General features: G+C 39.8%; 1 protein-coding gene across 6 annotated transcripts in view; it reads left to right on the plus strand.

The window, feature by feature from the left end:
• Window positions 1-15,886, plus strand: part of CWH43 (cell wall biogenesis 43 C-terminal homolog) — a 71,131-nt gene that overhangs the window by 16,310 nt on the left and 38,935 nt on the right. For all 6 annotated transcript variants that reach the window (XR_009736997.1, XM_061420127.1, XM_061420129.1 and 3 more), the window contains 5 exons: window positions 3,181-3,438; window positions 7,315-7,440; window positions 9,349-9,428; window positions 14,295-14,400; window positions 15,739-15,874. Coding sequence is in view for 5 of the 6 variants with exons in the window: in XM_061420127.1 (XP_061276111.1) it covers window positions 3,181-3,438; window positions 7,315-7,440; window positions 9,349-9,428; window positions 14,295-14,400; window positions 15,739-15,874 (706 nt within the window). In the remaining variant the exon portion in view is untranslated. The remainder of the gene's footprint in view (window positions 1-3,180; window positions 3,439-7,314; window positions 7,441-9,348; window positions 9,429-14,294; window positions 14,401-15,738; window positions 15,875-15,886) is intronic.

Below are 15,886 nucleotides of genomic sequence, written 5' to 3' on the forward strand. Positions count from 1 at the left end.
CCTTCATTGAGCCCATCTTCGCATGAAATGTTCCCTGATATCTCTAATTTTCTTGCAGAGATCTCTAGTCTTTCCCATTCTATTGTTTTCCTCTATTTCTTTGCATTGATTGCTGAGGAAGGCTTCCTTATCTCTCCTTGCTATTCTTCGGAACTCTGCATTCAAATGGGTATATCTTTCCTTTTCTCCTTTGCTTTTCACTTCCTGTCTTTTCACAGCTATTTGTAAGGCCTCCTCAGACAGCCATTTTGCTTTTTTGCATTTCTTTTTCTTGGGGATGGTCTTGATTTCGGTCTCCTGTACAATGTCACGAATCTCTATCCATAGTTCATCAGGCACTCTGTCTATCAGATCTATTCCCTTAAATCTATTTCTCACTTCCACTGTATAGTCATAAGGGATTTGATTTAGGTCATACTTGAATGGTCTAGTGGTTTTCTCCACTTTCTTCTTATTTGGGAGGACTCAGCCTCAAACAAAACACAGTTAAGCTACATGGTTAAGAGAAACAGGCAAAGTGACAGTGTATCATATGCTCCCAGTGGTGTACAAAAAGGGAGGAAAATGCACACATATGCCTTTTTCTTCCTGTGCACAGACTGTCTCCAGGAGGATGGCAAAGAAAATGCTAACATTGGTCGCCTTCACTAAGGGGAACTCATAGGGGACAAGAGGGACTCTTTTTCACCTTTCAGATTTTGGGGTTTTGAATTTATAACCTTAAAAATACAATTTTAGTGGATTGAAAAATATGTAGCCTGTTTAAAAATAGAAATGAAATTAAAAATGAAAGTGATCACTGTCAAGGGTAATTTGAAGAAAGGTTTTCTTTCCCTTCTTTGTAGTAAGACAGATGCAACAATGTCATAGATTAAAATATCTAATTAGGACTCATTTTTTTGAGAAACAGTCATTGTAAGCTGGTAAACTTGGAGCTTCCCTGGTCGCTCAGCTGGTAAAGAATCTGCCTGCAATGTGGGAGATCTGGGTTCGATCCCTGGGTTGGGAAGATCCCCTGGAGAAGCGAAAGGCTACCCATTCCAGTATTCTGGCCTGGAGAATTCCATGGACTAAATGGTCCATGGAGTTGCAAAGAGTTGGACACTACTGAGTGACTTTCACTTTCACTTAAATTGTTAAACAGAAAAATTCCCCCTCCCTAATAATCAAATAGGGCTTCCCTGGTGGCTCAGAGGTTAAAAGCATCTGCCTGCAATGCGGAAGACCTGGGTTCGATCCCTGGGTCTGGAAGACCCCTGGAGAAGGAAATGGCAACCCACTCCAGTATTCTTGCCTGGAGAATCCCATGGATGGAGGAGCTTGGTGGGCTACAGTCCACGGGGTCGCAAAGAGTCAGATGCGACTGAGTGACTTCACTTCACTAATAATCAAATAAATGAAAATCAAAATATGCTATAAATTTCATCATTAATTTGGTAAAACTTTTTAGAAAGAAATGCTTTTGGTAGCATTTCTGGAGGAAGTGGGAACTGCTGTAACCTCTCAGGAAAGCACGACAAGTACTGACGCTTTAAAATCCTTTTGCCTGCTGATGCTGTAGTTGTACTTCTAAGAATCTTTTTAAGAATTATTTTAAGGAAATAATCAGAGATGTAGTGAGAGATTAATTGACAAAGAAAGATGTTCCTCACAGTGTTGAAAGCTTTCTAAATGGCCATCAGTAGGAAAATGATTGTTTATTTTTTGTTGTATATTTATCCAGTGGAAGAGTATATATATATATATAAACATGTTTTAGAAGAAAAATATTGATATGAAAAAAAGTTCCTGATATAATGTCCCACAAAAAGCAGATTATAATCCTTAATATGTGGCTTGATTTCATTTTTTTATGTAAAAATACTTCTGTATATATGCAGAAAATGACATAGGGGAAATAAATAGGCGTATTAGCTGGGATCGTCTTATCTCAGTCCTAGGTGATCCTTAATTGCTTCTTTACAGTTCTGCATTCTTAAATTTCTGCAGTGAATAGGCTTTATATTTGTTTATTTCAAATTAAAAAAGTTGTTATTAAGATAATCATGTTAAAAAATTTAAGGCCTAACTATGGAATTAAAATCTGTGGGTTGTGGCGGGCCCTGCAGCCTGGTTCTCACATTCATCTGAGTGTTCTTTTTGAAGTGGGGAAGGACAGTCACATGGCAACCGTCCTGTGATGGTGTGGGTGGGGCTTACTGCTGGACGAGAGCCATGGGGTGCTAAGAAGCAGGCTGGATCCTCTTCCTGGAATTCTTGCCCCAAGCAGTCAGAGGCTGCTGTAGACGTCCTTAAAGGGTGGGTGTCTATTATATGTAATGTTGATGGAAATGTCCTGTGTCTAGAAAATGTCATATTCTGTGCAAAGGCGTTATATTGATGGCTCCAAAATGGAGTGCTGTGCTGCCATCTCAAAGCCGATTTCATAGGAATATGGAGAAAGGTCATATTCCTTCAGATCTGGCTCAATGAATTAGCAAACATTTACTAAGTGCCTCCAACGGACCAGGCAGATCCACAGCCCCCCAGCACCTCAGAGGCTGATGTGTGCATGAATGAACTGCCTGCAGAACTATAAAGCAGTGAGTCCAGGAATGCAATCTCAGTCACAGCTTCTTTTAGGACTGTGAGATTGAGAAGGTCAGTTTATGTATTGTGGGTTGACAGGCAGCATTTAAATGGATGGAACCTGCTTTAGAAAATTTCTTAACAAAAATGTTTCAGAAACTACCCTGACTTTACCTGTTTTCTAATGTCCTAGATCTGGCTGGTTAAATTAAATTAACATATTCTTGGTATTTCAGATGATTTCATGTTTTTTTCAGTTTTTGCTATACGAACCTTAACACAACCTAAAAATGCCTTCTTCTCTTCTACTGCTCTTCTCAAAGACCTAGCACTGGACTGAGATTTTCTGGACCTACATTCCACCTCCAGCTGTGCAAGTAACTAGCTGCGTGACCTTAAGCAAAGCATATTAACCTTGCCAAGACCTTAGTTTCTCATCAGTCTAGAAATTGAACCAGCATGCCCTCTGAGGTCCCTTCTGGCTCTAAATAGCTATAAAGTGGTCATCCTATAAGCTTATTATTCTTTTCTTTTTTTTTTTTTTTAAGAAAATGGAAGAGGCTATTACTGCTTTCCTGTCTGATTGGGTTTCTTTCTCTGTCTCACAAACAGGAGCGACCTCGGCAGCAGGACTCCTTTACCTGCCCACGTGGGCAGCCGCTGTGTCTGGCTGTGTGCTTGCCCTCTTCACAGCATCCGTGTGGCCTCAAGTGCTTGGACACCTTATTAGCTCAGGCTCAAGCCCTGGAAAAGCCATGACCACTGCCATGATATTTTATATTCTAGAAGTATTTTTCTGTGCCTGGTGCACGGCTTTTAAATTTGTCCCAGGAGGTGTGTATGCTCGAGAAAGATCTGATGTGCTTTTGGGTGAGTACATTTGAAAGGTCTGGATTCAAGTCACTACTCAAACATTCCTTTCAGGACTGACTGGGATATGCACTTTACACAACTGATTAGAATAAATAGGATGATTTTGCCTTTTTTATTGAAACAGACTCTTTTGGTTAAAAAAAAAAACAACTAGAGGAATATCTAAATTACTATTTAAAAAGAAATTTCTTGGGACCATCCAAGCAGTTCAGTGGTTAAGACTCCCTACTTCCACTTCAGGAGGTGCAGATTCAATCCCTGGTTGGGACTTTTAAAAAATGTAAGTTAAAAAAAGAAAAAATTTCTTAGTTCATCGATGACGTTCAGTAATATTTATTACTGCAAAGGCCCTGGAAGTAAATTTGTTGTTGTGTAGTTGCTGAGTCATGTCTCACTCCTTTGCAACCCCATGGACTGTAGTCCTCCGCCCATGGGATTCTCTAGGCAAGAGTACTGACGTGAATTGCCATTTCCTTCTCCAGGGGATTGTCGGGGCCCAGCAATTGAGCCCAAGTCTCTTGCTTGGCAGATGACTTCTTTACCACTGAGCCACGTGGGAAGCCATTGGAAATAAATAGCTGTGAAAAAACCAACTTTAAACCATAATAAGGTGTAAAAGAGGTCCATGAAACACTGTATTATATGATATGTAAGGAAAAAAATATGCACATGGTGCTCACATTGCTATTTTGATGGTAGGCTTGTAAATATGTATATCGGAAGTATGTTTTTTTGGTTCTCCTGAATTTTATATGGTTTTTATTTACCCTCTTTTTACCAATAAAATAGATTTTTGCATATGTGAATCTTAGTGTAAATGATAAATGATAAGTGAAATGTAAATGATAAAATCATAGAGTATATATCTTCCATTTCAATGATTATGACCTTACATACCAAAATTAAAATTTCATAGGCTTAGCTCAGTTTAACATTTCAGAAACTGTCTTCTGGCTGTAATGAAATTACTGATATGTACCAAGCAGACACAGATCAAATATTGCCTGTCATTTTAGTTTTAAGTAAAACATGTCCAATGCCTCCAAGATAAAATCTTTGAAAAATTGAGGAGATAAAACATATTTTAATAAGGGATTCACTGGTGGCTTAGATGGTAAAGAATCTTCCCTCAATGCCAGAGACCTGGGTTCGATCCCTGGGTCAGGAAGATAAACCCTGGAAAAGGAAATGGCAACCAACTCTAGTATTCTTGCCTGGAGAATTCCATGGACAGAGGAGCCTGGTGGGCTACAGTCCATGGGCTGTCCAACAAAGAGTTGGACATGACTGAGCAACTAACACTCAGTTCTTTGTTCACACATTTTTCTACTTGTTTATTTATTCATTAAAAAATTATCACGCACCTACTGTGGTCCAGGCCTAGTGCTAGGTACCAGAGACTTAAGAGACAGAATCCTGCCCACCTGGAGCTTCTGTGTTGTGGGGGAAACACCACACCTCACATTAGACAAATACTTAGGGAGTTATGGCGGGGCGGATGCTACACAGGAGTCTGGGCTTCTACTTGTGCTCATCTGTCAGTCCCCCTTGTGCCCGTGGAATATATCCAACCACTCTGTGCATTTGCACATAAACTTTCTTCTCTGTGAGCTAGACATCTGCCAGGACAGGCCGGTTTGGAAGAGGTATATTTTAAAGCAACTTTTGAGGATTTGCTATTTCTGGTAGATATCAGAGCTGCAACCCAGGCAGAGACATACACTGCTGCATTTCCTCCGCGATAGTCTTGGCTTTGCGAACTTGTGTTTCTTCTGATTTCTTTCAGGTGTGTGTACTCTGTCCTGCTCTATCTTCCTGTCCAATGCCCTGCTTTTTTTCTTACTCCAGCTTGCTTGGGGGTCTGCCATGTGGAGCAATGGAACAAAAGTAAGAGCTGTTCTAAACATACGTTTGTTTCTTAGAATGTTATGAGCGACAGGCGTTTTGAGTTCCTTCTCACTACTTATGGAATTGCAGAAATAGTGCTTTATTACAGCTTCAAATAACTAAGAATTCTTTTTAGTAATAGTGACATTATGTTGATAAGGCCACAGAAACTGAGGAACATCGGTAAAGTTCAGAGTAGCTTTGAATAACCATTGTAAAGAATCTATTAGATCAGAAACTAGTTATAAATGTATTGTCTAGGTTTCTCCTGCTGTTTCCTACTAATTGCACGTGACTTTTTTTTTTTTTTTTGAAAAAGCAGATTTTTTTTTTATTATGATGTTTCTCCATATTTGGCATTGCTGTAAATGGCTAACTAACATTTACTGCCAATTCAGTACAAATGTGTGGTTTGGTAATACCAGAACAGCAAATTTAAATGAAAAGTTAAACATACACAAGATTTTACAGTCTGACATTTCACTGCGTAGGTAGACTTTTTTCTACATATTATTATTCATGAACTACAACTTTTATTTTTTAAACAGGAGTCACTGGTTTTAATTTTTACACATTTTAAAATTACTGTGATAAAAAATAATGAAAAAGCTTCTTAATAATGCCACAGTATAATATAGATTTGTCCCTTATATAGCATTTGTTTAATATACAAAATAGAATATTGACACACTTGAATCTATATGTAGTTAAGCAAGTTATTTGAGGAGGGTATTTTCATACAGCCTTTCGTCAGAAAATAAAATCCTTCTTTCAATTTGCTAGAGAGCTAATCCTTTAAAAATCACTAATCCTTGGTGGACCAGGCTGACTGACCATAGTCTGGAAAACGATAAACTTCCATTCCAAGTGGTTAACATGTCCTCCTTCCACTAGTTTCTCTTCTAATTCTCAAACCAGGCACAGAAAAACACATTCATATACAGCTGCAGTCCTTTCAGTGATCTAGCAAGATCAAAATCTTACTGAGGGCTGTCTGTCACAGTTCTTAACTTTTGACAGATCAAAGTATAATAATGATGTCCATTCCATGGTGATGTAGTTTTAGGATATTTAACAGAGAACTAAAATGATAAGACTTAATGATAACTGGTTGTATTGGTAGATATGTAAAATTGGAGTTGCTCATTGAATTCCAATTCTGAAGTGAATTATAGTATCAGAAACTATGCTAAATACAAAGTTCTTCACAGACACTAATCATATGTTTTCCTTTTGCTGTGTTATTTTTTTTTCCCCCAGGAGAAGGCAGGTGCACGTGACTTTTTTTTAGCCTTCCACCTAAGCATCTTTTACCAGACATTCCCCAATTTACATATTGTTCACTTACACCTCTGTTTCTAATTCTCATTATATACAATGTTACAAGTATGCAGACTTCATGTGTAAGCTACATAGAAATGCATCCCCGTTGAGCTCATCTTTCTTGGCCCAGTGTGAGCTCCAGCACGCATCCTCTGCTTGGACACACAATCCAGGCCATGAATGCTGCCATATTAAGAACCTCTTCTTGTTCTTAATACTCTTCATATTAAGTATCCTCTTCTTGTGCTCCTCAACTCGGTGCATATGGTCCCTTTGGTGGAGAAGACCAAGTCCCTGAGGCAGTCCAGAAGATGACTTTCTTTTTGTCCCACCCTTCCCTGGACAATCAATAGTCAGTGACCAACACTACGACCAACCTAATATTGGTATTTTCTAGGAAATACTCAAGAAATTGTAAGAAGCCCCTTATCAAGAAAGATTGGGGTCTTTTAATGTACAGCTTAATTTCTAGAACCCTTCCTGATTTCTTATGATTATCCTAATAATTAAAAGTAATATTGGAGTAATTGCTTAGGTACTGAGATAACTCAGTAACTGAATTTTCAGGATATATCCATTTAAATGGAATTTAGGCTTCTGGAATTTGCTACTGGAAATAGTTTTAGATCAAAATGTAATATATTCATCTTTCTTTTTTGACAGGGACTGTGATGGTAATTATTGGGCTGAATATGTTATTGGGTCAGAAGAAAAGAGTTGATTTTCATTTTCAAACAAAAAACAGTCCTAAAGTCCTTTTCAGAGAGAGTGAAAAATACGTGAAACTTTGTGAGTATAGTTTTGTTTTATTTTTAAAAGCATTTTATTATAAATATAAATTTTCAAACATGTGAGCTTAAAAAATATAATGAACCCACAGGTACCCTTTAACCCAGTTCCAACAATTATTAACATTTTGCCCATGTTGTTCATACCTTTTTTTTTAATGAAATACTTTAAAAGAGATCTCTGATTATTGAATCATTTCAACCATAAGTACTCTGTGTTAGTTTTGTTTCACTTCTAACGTAGATTTAACTAGGATTTCCAGAATATTTGTTGAAATAGAGACTATTTATTTTGTTTCTTGTTCTCCTTTTTTTGGAAATTAAATATGTTAGTATTTGGAATACTGATGAGAAGAAACAAATATCAAATTAGTTTACTATTCAGTCTGACTCATCTCAGAATATACTAGATTAAATAAAAATGTTTATTAAATGTATAACATTTGCAGATACTGTCTTAGCACACACCCATCCATACTCAGTCATGTCTCTTTGAGACCCCATGGACTGTAACCTGCTAGGTTCCTCTGTCCACAGGATTTCCCAGGCAAGAATACTGGAATGGGTGGCCATACCCTCCTTCAGGTATCTTCCCGGCCCAGGGATTGAACTGGAGTCCCCTGCGTTTCTTGTGTCTTCTGCGTTGCAGGTGGATTCTTTATTGCCACCAGAGAAGCCCCAATATACTGCATTATTGTTGCCGTTTAGTCGCTAAGTCATGTTTGACTTTGTGATCCCATGGACTGCAGTGCTCCAGGCTTCCCTGTCCTTCACTGTCTCCCAGAGTTGGCTCAAACTCGTGTCCATTGAGTCGGTGATACTATCCAACCATCTTATCTGTGTCACCCCCTTCTCCTCCTGCTCTCAACTTTTCCCAGCATCAGGGTTTTTTTTTTCCCAATGAATCAGTTTTTCGTATCAGCTTCATTGGAGCTTCAGTTTCAGCATCTGTCCTTCCAGTGAATATTCAGGGTTGATTTCTTTTAGAATTGACTGGTTTGATCTCCTTGCACTCCAAGGGACTTTTAAAAGTCTTCTCTAGCACCATTAGTTTGAAAGCATCAATTCTTTGGCATTCAGTCTTGGATTCTAAAAATTTTAATATAAGAAATATCTTGGGCTTGATTCTGCAGGGTGTTTTTGCAATGGTTCCTGCTCATGGAGAATTGTTTTCTTGTATATATTTATGATTTTATTTTATTTATTTATTTTATTTTCATGGTTCTTGGAATGTTTTTAGCAAAGCTTCTTTGATGTCTGAGGTTAAAGTATGGGTTATATATGCATGTCAAACATGAAAATTAACCCACGAAATAGACATTTCCCCTTTACATAAAATCCACGGCTAATAAATTCAATAATTTCATTAAAACTATTAAAAATACGCTTCAGTTCAGTTCAGTTAGTCGCTTAGTCATGTCCGACTCTTTGTGACCCCATGAATTGCAGCACGCCAGGCCTCCCTGTCCATCACCAACTCCCGGAGTTCACTCAAACTCACATCCATCGAGTCGGTGATGCCATCCAGCCATCTCATCCTCATCCCCTTCTCCTCCTGCCCCTAATCCCTCCCAGCATCAGAGTCTTTTCCAACGAGTCAACTCTTCTCATGAGGTGGCCAAAGTACTGGACTTTCAGCTTCAGCATCATTCCATCCAAAGAACACCCAGGACTGATCTCCTTCAGAATGGACTGGTTGGATTTTCTTGCAGTCCAAGGGACTCTCAAGAGTCTTCTTCAACACCACAGTTCAAAAGCATCAATTCTTCAGTGCTCAGCTTTCTTCACAGTCCAACTCTCACATCCATACGTGACCACTGGAAAAACCATAGCCTTGACTAGACGGACCTTTGTTGGCAAAGTAATGTCTCAATTTCTTCAAAACAATTATTTTCTGTTTTCTGTTCAGTTTTGTGGCTGCTTGTTGGTGTGGGATTGTTGGGATTAGGACTACGGCATAAAACCTATGAGAAGAAATTGGGCAAAGGGGTAAGTAATTAAAAATTTTGATATAGAATTTTAAATGATGCCTATGTATATGCATGCATTTGTACACTTCACTATTATGATTGAACCCTAGGCCTGGGTCTGAGGACGTCAGGACTCTGGATTCCACATTCTTAACCTTTAGGTTGGGCTTCCCCATTGGCTGAGTGGTAAAGAATCCTCCTGCAATGCAGGAGACAAGTATTCGATCCCTGGGTTGGGAAGATCCTCTGGAGAAGGAAATGACAATGCACTCCAGTATTCTTGCCTGGATAATCCCATGGACAGAGGAGCCTGGTGGTTATAATCCATGGAGTCACAAAGAGTTGGACACAACTGAGCGACTAATCAACAACAAAAACAGCAACAGCAAACCGTTAGATCACAGGCTGATAACATAGTGGAACTAATTTATGAAGTTAGGTTCCTGGGACAGGATAGACCCATATATTAGACTTAAACTCATCATGATTTGTTATATAAAGTTATTGTTGTCATTCAATGACTTAACATATCCAAACTATGAATAAAAAACTATTTTATAGTGGGCTTCTTTGTAGTGTTTGGTACATATTTCTGAAGGCAACATATATGATTCTTTGAGAAAAATCTTAAAGCTAATTCTAGATTTTGTGGATTATGCTCGGTATTGATGGGTCATGGAAGTTTTCTGTCTCTTCCTTTCCTCTCTTGTCTATAGTTTGATGTTTTATTGTCCTTTACTCTTATAGGCAGATGGGCAGAAGCAAGAGTAAGTCATTGCAATGTGATGCTTTCCATCTGCTCTGATTAAAAGTTTGATATGTTTCATAATGCAGTTAGAATTATAGTTTGGCAGAAACAGCATTTGAGGGTTAACTTTGAATTTTAGCAATCTGAGTTATCAGGCAAATTTTCCCATTAATTAAAAAGCTATAGTGAGGATGAAGCACATGCTCTTTTATTTAGCTTTGTAAGTCCAGCATCTCACAGAGTACTTGGTACATACTCAGAACTCAGTAACTATTCCTTAAAAAGTAAATAGTTCATTACATGGTCTCTTTCTTTTGCCCTTCAATTGTTAATTTTATTATTGTAACAAGATGTCAATTAGAAGAAGATCCCCAATGTCAGCAAAGGGTTCTTTTAAAAAGGAATCATTTCATTTAGATTTAATACCTTTTTTTTTATTAGTTCATTCATTGATTAATTCATGTGATACATGAATGTTATTTGATAAATGCTTATTGAATGTCTCTTGTGTGCCTGCTATCGGGGATATGAGGTAAACTAGTTGGACAAGATTCCTGCCGTCATGGTAATGTAATCTCATGGAGTTTACATTCTAATTAGGGAGAGAGACGGTCTTCAGAGGAAGGAGTAAATAAAGACTATCACTTTAGATCAGGTGGCTCTGAAGCATGTAAGATGATGGAGTAGAGAGTAACTGGTCTGGGTGGTTAGAGAAGGCTGCTCTGAGGACGTGACGTTTGAGTTGAGATAAGAGAGCTAGGAGTAATGGATTCAGGTAGAAGGAACACAAGTAAAGAATGGAAAGGAAACAGACTTGAAGTGTTTGAAGGGCATCAGAGTGGGCAGTGTGGCTGAATCTTGGCGAGCAAAGGGAAGCGTGGCAGGAGATGAGGATGGGGACACAAGTGAGATCACATCATAGGGCCTATGGAGCACAGGAAGGAATTCTGATGTTAGTTTTTTTTGCAGTGGAAGCCACCTGAATATTTCAAGCATTCGCACAAAGAGATATGATATGATATGATATATATGTATATGTGTTGTGTGTGTGTATGTGTACTAAGTCAATTCAGTTGTGTCAGACTCTTTGTGACCCTATAGACTATAGTCCACCAGGCTCCCATGTCCATCGGATTCTCCTGGCAAGAATGCTGGAGTATTGCCGTGCCCACCTCCAGGGAATCTTCCTGACCCAGCATCTCTTACATCTCCTGCATTGGTAGGCAGGTTTCTTTACCACTGGCACCACCTTGGAAGCCTATATTTATCAATTTGGCTGCTTTGTAAAGAATGGATTGACGGATTGTAGAGTGGAAGCAGGGAGATAGGTTATGAGGCTTTTTCTGGTGTCCAGGAGAAAGGCCCTGGAATTTTGGATGGGTGCCATGGTACTGGAATTGGAGAGGAGTGGATAGACTTAGAATATATTTTGAAAGTAGAGCTGATAGGATTTGCTGATGGATTAGATGTAGATGGATAAAGGGAAGGGAAGAATAGAGGATGACTTCTATGCTTTTGGCTTGAGCAACTGGATGGAGTGTGGCAACATTTACTGGCATGGGAATAATGAAGGAATAACAGGTTTTGGAGTGATGAAAGCCAGAGTGAATCATAGGTATGTAGTGATGTGAAAAAGTATAACTTTTTATGAATGTAATCATGCCTCTGGAAGTCTCTGCTGATGGTTCCATTCTCTTTATAGGACATTGCTAAATGGAGTCCTCTTTCCTGTATAGACATGAGAGGCCTGCTGTGGCACACCGAGCTGCTTAGAAGTGGTAGCCCTCCTCTGCCAAGAGGCAGCATTCACTCTTCTCTCAACCTGAATTTTTATGTTCCACTTTGTTTCTCTCAGTTGTGATAGTATAGTTGGTCTAATCTGGCCATACTTTTTCATGGGATCCATGCTGTTGGTCAGCTGGAGTTAGTTTGAAATAGTTGGGGTTGGGTACCGCATTCTTTGACTGGGCCCATGGACTCAAAAGAGGAATTTTCAGAGGGTGCTGTGCTCCTGAACCTCAGCCTTGCCAGTGTGGAATTGGCAGGCAACTCTGCAAAAATGGTAAAGGACTCTGTGTATCCTTCTGTGACCCGTTTCTTCTCTAATACAAGGGTAACCCCAACCCTAAATCATTCATTAGAGCTGAGTAGTACTACAGCATATGTATGATCTTTTTTTTTTCATTCATTTTCTTATTTTTCCTACTGAAACAACAGCCAGGTTGTTTCTAATTTTTTTCTGCTATAAATATCTCTTTCCCAACATTCCTCCTAACTTCCAAGCCTAACCTAGAAACTCACAAATTTATTATGATAATCAGTTCAGTTCAGTTCAGTTCAGTCACTCAGTTGTGTCCAGTTCTTTGTGACCCCATGAATCGCAGCACGCCATGCCTCCCTGTCCATCACCAACTCCCGGAGTCAATCCAAACTCATGTCCATCGAGTCAGTGATGCCATCCAGCCATCTCATCCTCTGTCGTCCCCTTCTCCTCCTGCCCCCAATCCCTCCCAGCATCAGAGTCTTTTCCAATGAGTCAACTCTTCACATGAGGTGGCCAAAGTACTGGAGTTTCAGCTTCAACATCCGTCCTTCCAATGAACACCCAAGACTGATCTCCTTTAGGATGGACTGGTTGGATCTCCTTGTAGTCCAAGGGACTCTCAAGAGTCTTCTCCAATACCACAGTTCAAAAGCATCAATTCTTTGGTGCTCAGCTTTCTTCAACAGTCCAACTCTCACATCCATACATGACCACTGGAAAAACCATAGCCTTGACTAGACAGACCTTTGTTGGCAAAGGAATGTCTCTGCTTTTTAATATGCTATCTAGGTTGGTCATAACTTTCCTTCCAAGGAGTAAACACCTTTTAATTTCATGGCTGCAGTCACCATCTGCAGTGATTTTGGAGCCCCCCAAAATAAAGTCTGACACTGTTTCCACTGTTTCCCCAACTACTTCTCATGAAGTGATGGGACCAGATGCCATCTTAGTTTTCTGAATGTTGAGCTTTAAGCCAGCTTTTGCACTCTCCTCTTTCACTTTCATCAAGAGGCTTTTTAGCTCCTCTTTACTTTTTCCCATAAGGGTGGTGTCATCTGCATATCTGAGGTTATTGATATTTCTCCTGGCAATCTTGATTCCAGCTTATGCTTCTTCCAGCCCAGTGTTCCTCGTGATGTATTCTGCATATAAGTTAAATAAGCAGGGTGTCAATATACAGCCTTGATGTACTCCTTTTCCTATTTGGAACCAGTCTTTTGTTCCATGTCCAGTTCTAACTGTTGCTTCCTGACCTGCATATAGGTTTCTCAAGAGGCAGGTCAGGTGGTCTGATATTCCCATCTCTTTCAGAATTTTCCACAGTTTATTGTGATCCACACAGTCAAAGGCTTTGGCATAGTCAATAAAGCAGAAATAGATGTTTTTCTGGAACTCTCTTGCTTTTTCCATGATCCAACGGATGCTGGCAATTTGATCTCTGGTTCCTCTGCCTTTCCTAAAACCAGCTTGAATACCTGCAAGTTCATGGTTCACGTATTGCTGAGCCTGGTTTGGAGAATTTTGAGCATTACTTTACTATCGTGTGAGATGAGTGCAATTGTGCTGTAGTTTGAGCATTCTTTGGCATTGCCTTTCTTTTGGATTGGAATGAAAACTGACCTTTTCCAGTCCTGTGGCCACTGCTAAGTTTTCCAAATTTGCTGGTATATTGAGTGCAGCACTTTCACAGCATCATCTTTCAGGATTTGAAATACAAACTAGCAAATATCTCCTTATGATTATGCATTGCGTGTTAGTCGCTCAGTCATGTCCAACTCTTTGCAACCTCACAGACTATAGCCCTCCAGCTCCTCTGTTCATGGAATTCTCCAGGCAAGAATACTGGAGTGGGTAGCCATTCCCTTCTCCAGAGGATCTTCCCAACTTAGGGATCGAACACAGGTCTCCTACATTGCAGGTGGATTCTTTACCATCTGAGCCACCAGGGAAGCCTTGATTATGCATTAGCTGTGGGGAAATGCTGGAAAATTCCTTTCCTGAAAAATGAATTTTGGTAGAGAGAGATGGAAAAGTGGTTCACTGAAACTGCCATTGTTCAGTCTTCCTAAATTATCATTAAAACAATTCCTCAGGCACCAGCCACAGAGGTCTCTGCTGCCATCTGGCCTTTCAGGTTTGGCTTTGACAATGACGGATGGTCTAGTCTAGAAAGATCAGCTCAACTGCTCAATCAAACGGGTAAGTTGTACTGAAATTAATTTCAGGCTTTGAGAAACTATTATTGTTACTTTCATTTTGTGCAAGATCATAAGTAATAGGAGGAGGATTTGCTGGGTCTTGGACTAATCTCTTAAAAAGGCTTTACTTTGATGGGTGGCTACCACCAGGTAGGATGGGAGGATGAAGCTTCTGTAACCACATCTGTGTTTGCTTGAAAGCAATTAAATAGTGATTCTGGGACAAGGTCTCATTCCGGGTGTCTGCAGGAGAGTCTTGTCATGCCTTTGCTCTTGGAAATGCCCCTGCTGGGGGCTCCTGTCCCTTGGTAACCTGCTGCTGAGGACCAGAAAACCATCAGATTAAAAGGCAGAATGGGGTGCAGTGATGCTTATTTGCAAAGCAAATTGCTTTCAAGAGACTGAGGGCCAGTTTTACTTGTTTCCATTCCCTGAGGCGCTCATCTTTGGATGTTGCTGCTAAGTCGCTTTAGTCCTGTCTTTAGTCGCTTTAGACTCTGTGCGACCCCATAGACGGCAGCCCACCAGGCTCCCCCGTCCCTGGGATTCTCCAGGCAAGAACACTGGAGTGGGTTGCCATTTCCTTCTCCAATGCATGAAAGTGAAAAGTGAAAAGTGAAAGTGAAGTCGTTCAGTCGTGTCTGACTCTTGGCAACCCCATAGGCTGCAGCCTACCAGGCTCCTCCGCCCATGGAATTTTCCAGGCAAGCGTACTGGAGTGGGTTGCCATTGCCTTCTCCGATCTTTGGATGAAGCCTCCTTTAAAATATATGGGTGTTTGGCTCTTAGATCAACTAGAGGTCTCTTGCATGGAGTTATTCCTAAAGATAAGCTTGTCTTCTGAGAAATAGCTGAGGGTTTGTATGACTCTAATGCTGTTAAGAAATTTATTGGGCCCTTAATCATTTAGTACTGATTACAGGCTTCTGCAGCACATCCAACCAGGCTATCTGAATCAATTCACCTCTGTGTCAGTACCATGGAAGTGTTTGCCCAGAATAAAACACTATTGTATACTATATTGTTTCCGAACATAAATTAGATATTTGAGAAAGGCATTAAGCATATTTGAAATTTTGGAAAAGATGTGAATATTTGAAAATTTAGCAAAGTTATGTTTTGATTTTTCCCCCCATTTCCACAAGGTGTCCCATGCATTCTAAATATGGTAAGTATGTTTTTAGCTCAGATTTGAGCCAGTTCACCTTAGTAACTCATTAGGAATTACTTGGTTTTTTGATCTATGACTAAAGGTTTGGGACTACAAGAATCAAGTTTTGATAACTGTTTTTACATTGCTGTGGTTAATCACCACGTCCATTTTTTCCCTGCTGAACAGGGGCAGATTTCATAACAATTTTGGAGAGTGATGCTTCTAAGCCCTATATTGGAAACAATGATTTGACCATGTGGTTAGGGGAGAAGTTGGGTTTCTACACCGACTTTGGTCCGAGTGCACGGGATCACACTTGGGGGTGAGTGTACCT

Source organism: Bos javanicus, chromosome 6, assembly GCF_032452875.1.
Source record: "Bos javanicus breed banteng chromosome 6, ARS-OSU_banteng_1.0, whole genome shotgun sequence".
Lineage (NCBI taxonomy): Eukaryota > Metazoa > Chordata > Mammalia > Artiodactyla > Bovidae > Bos > Bos javanicus.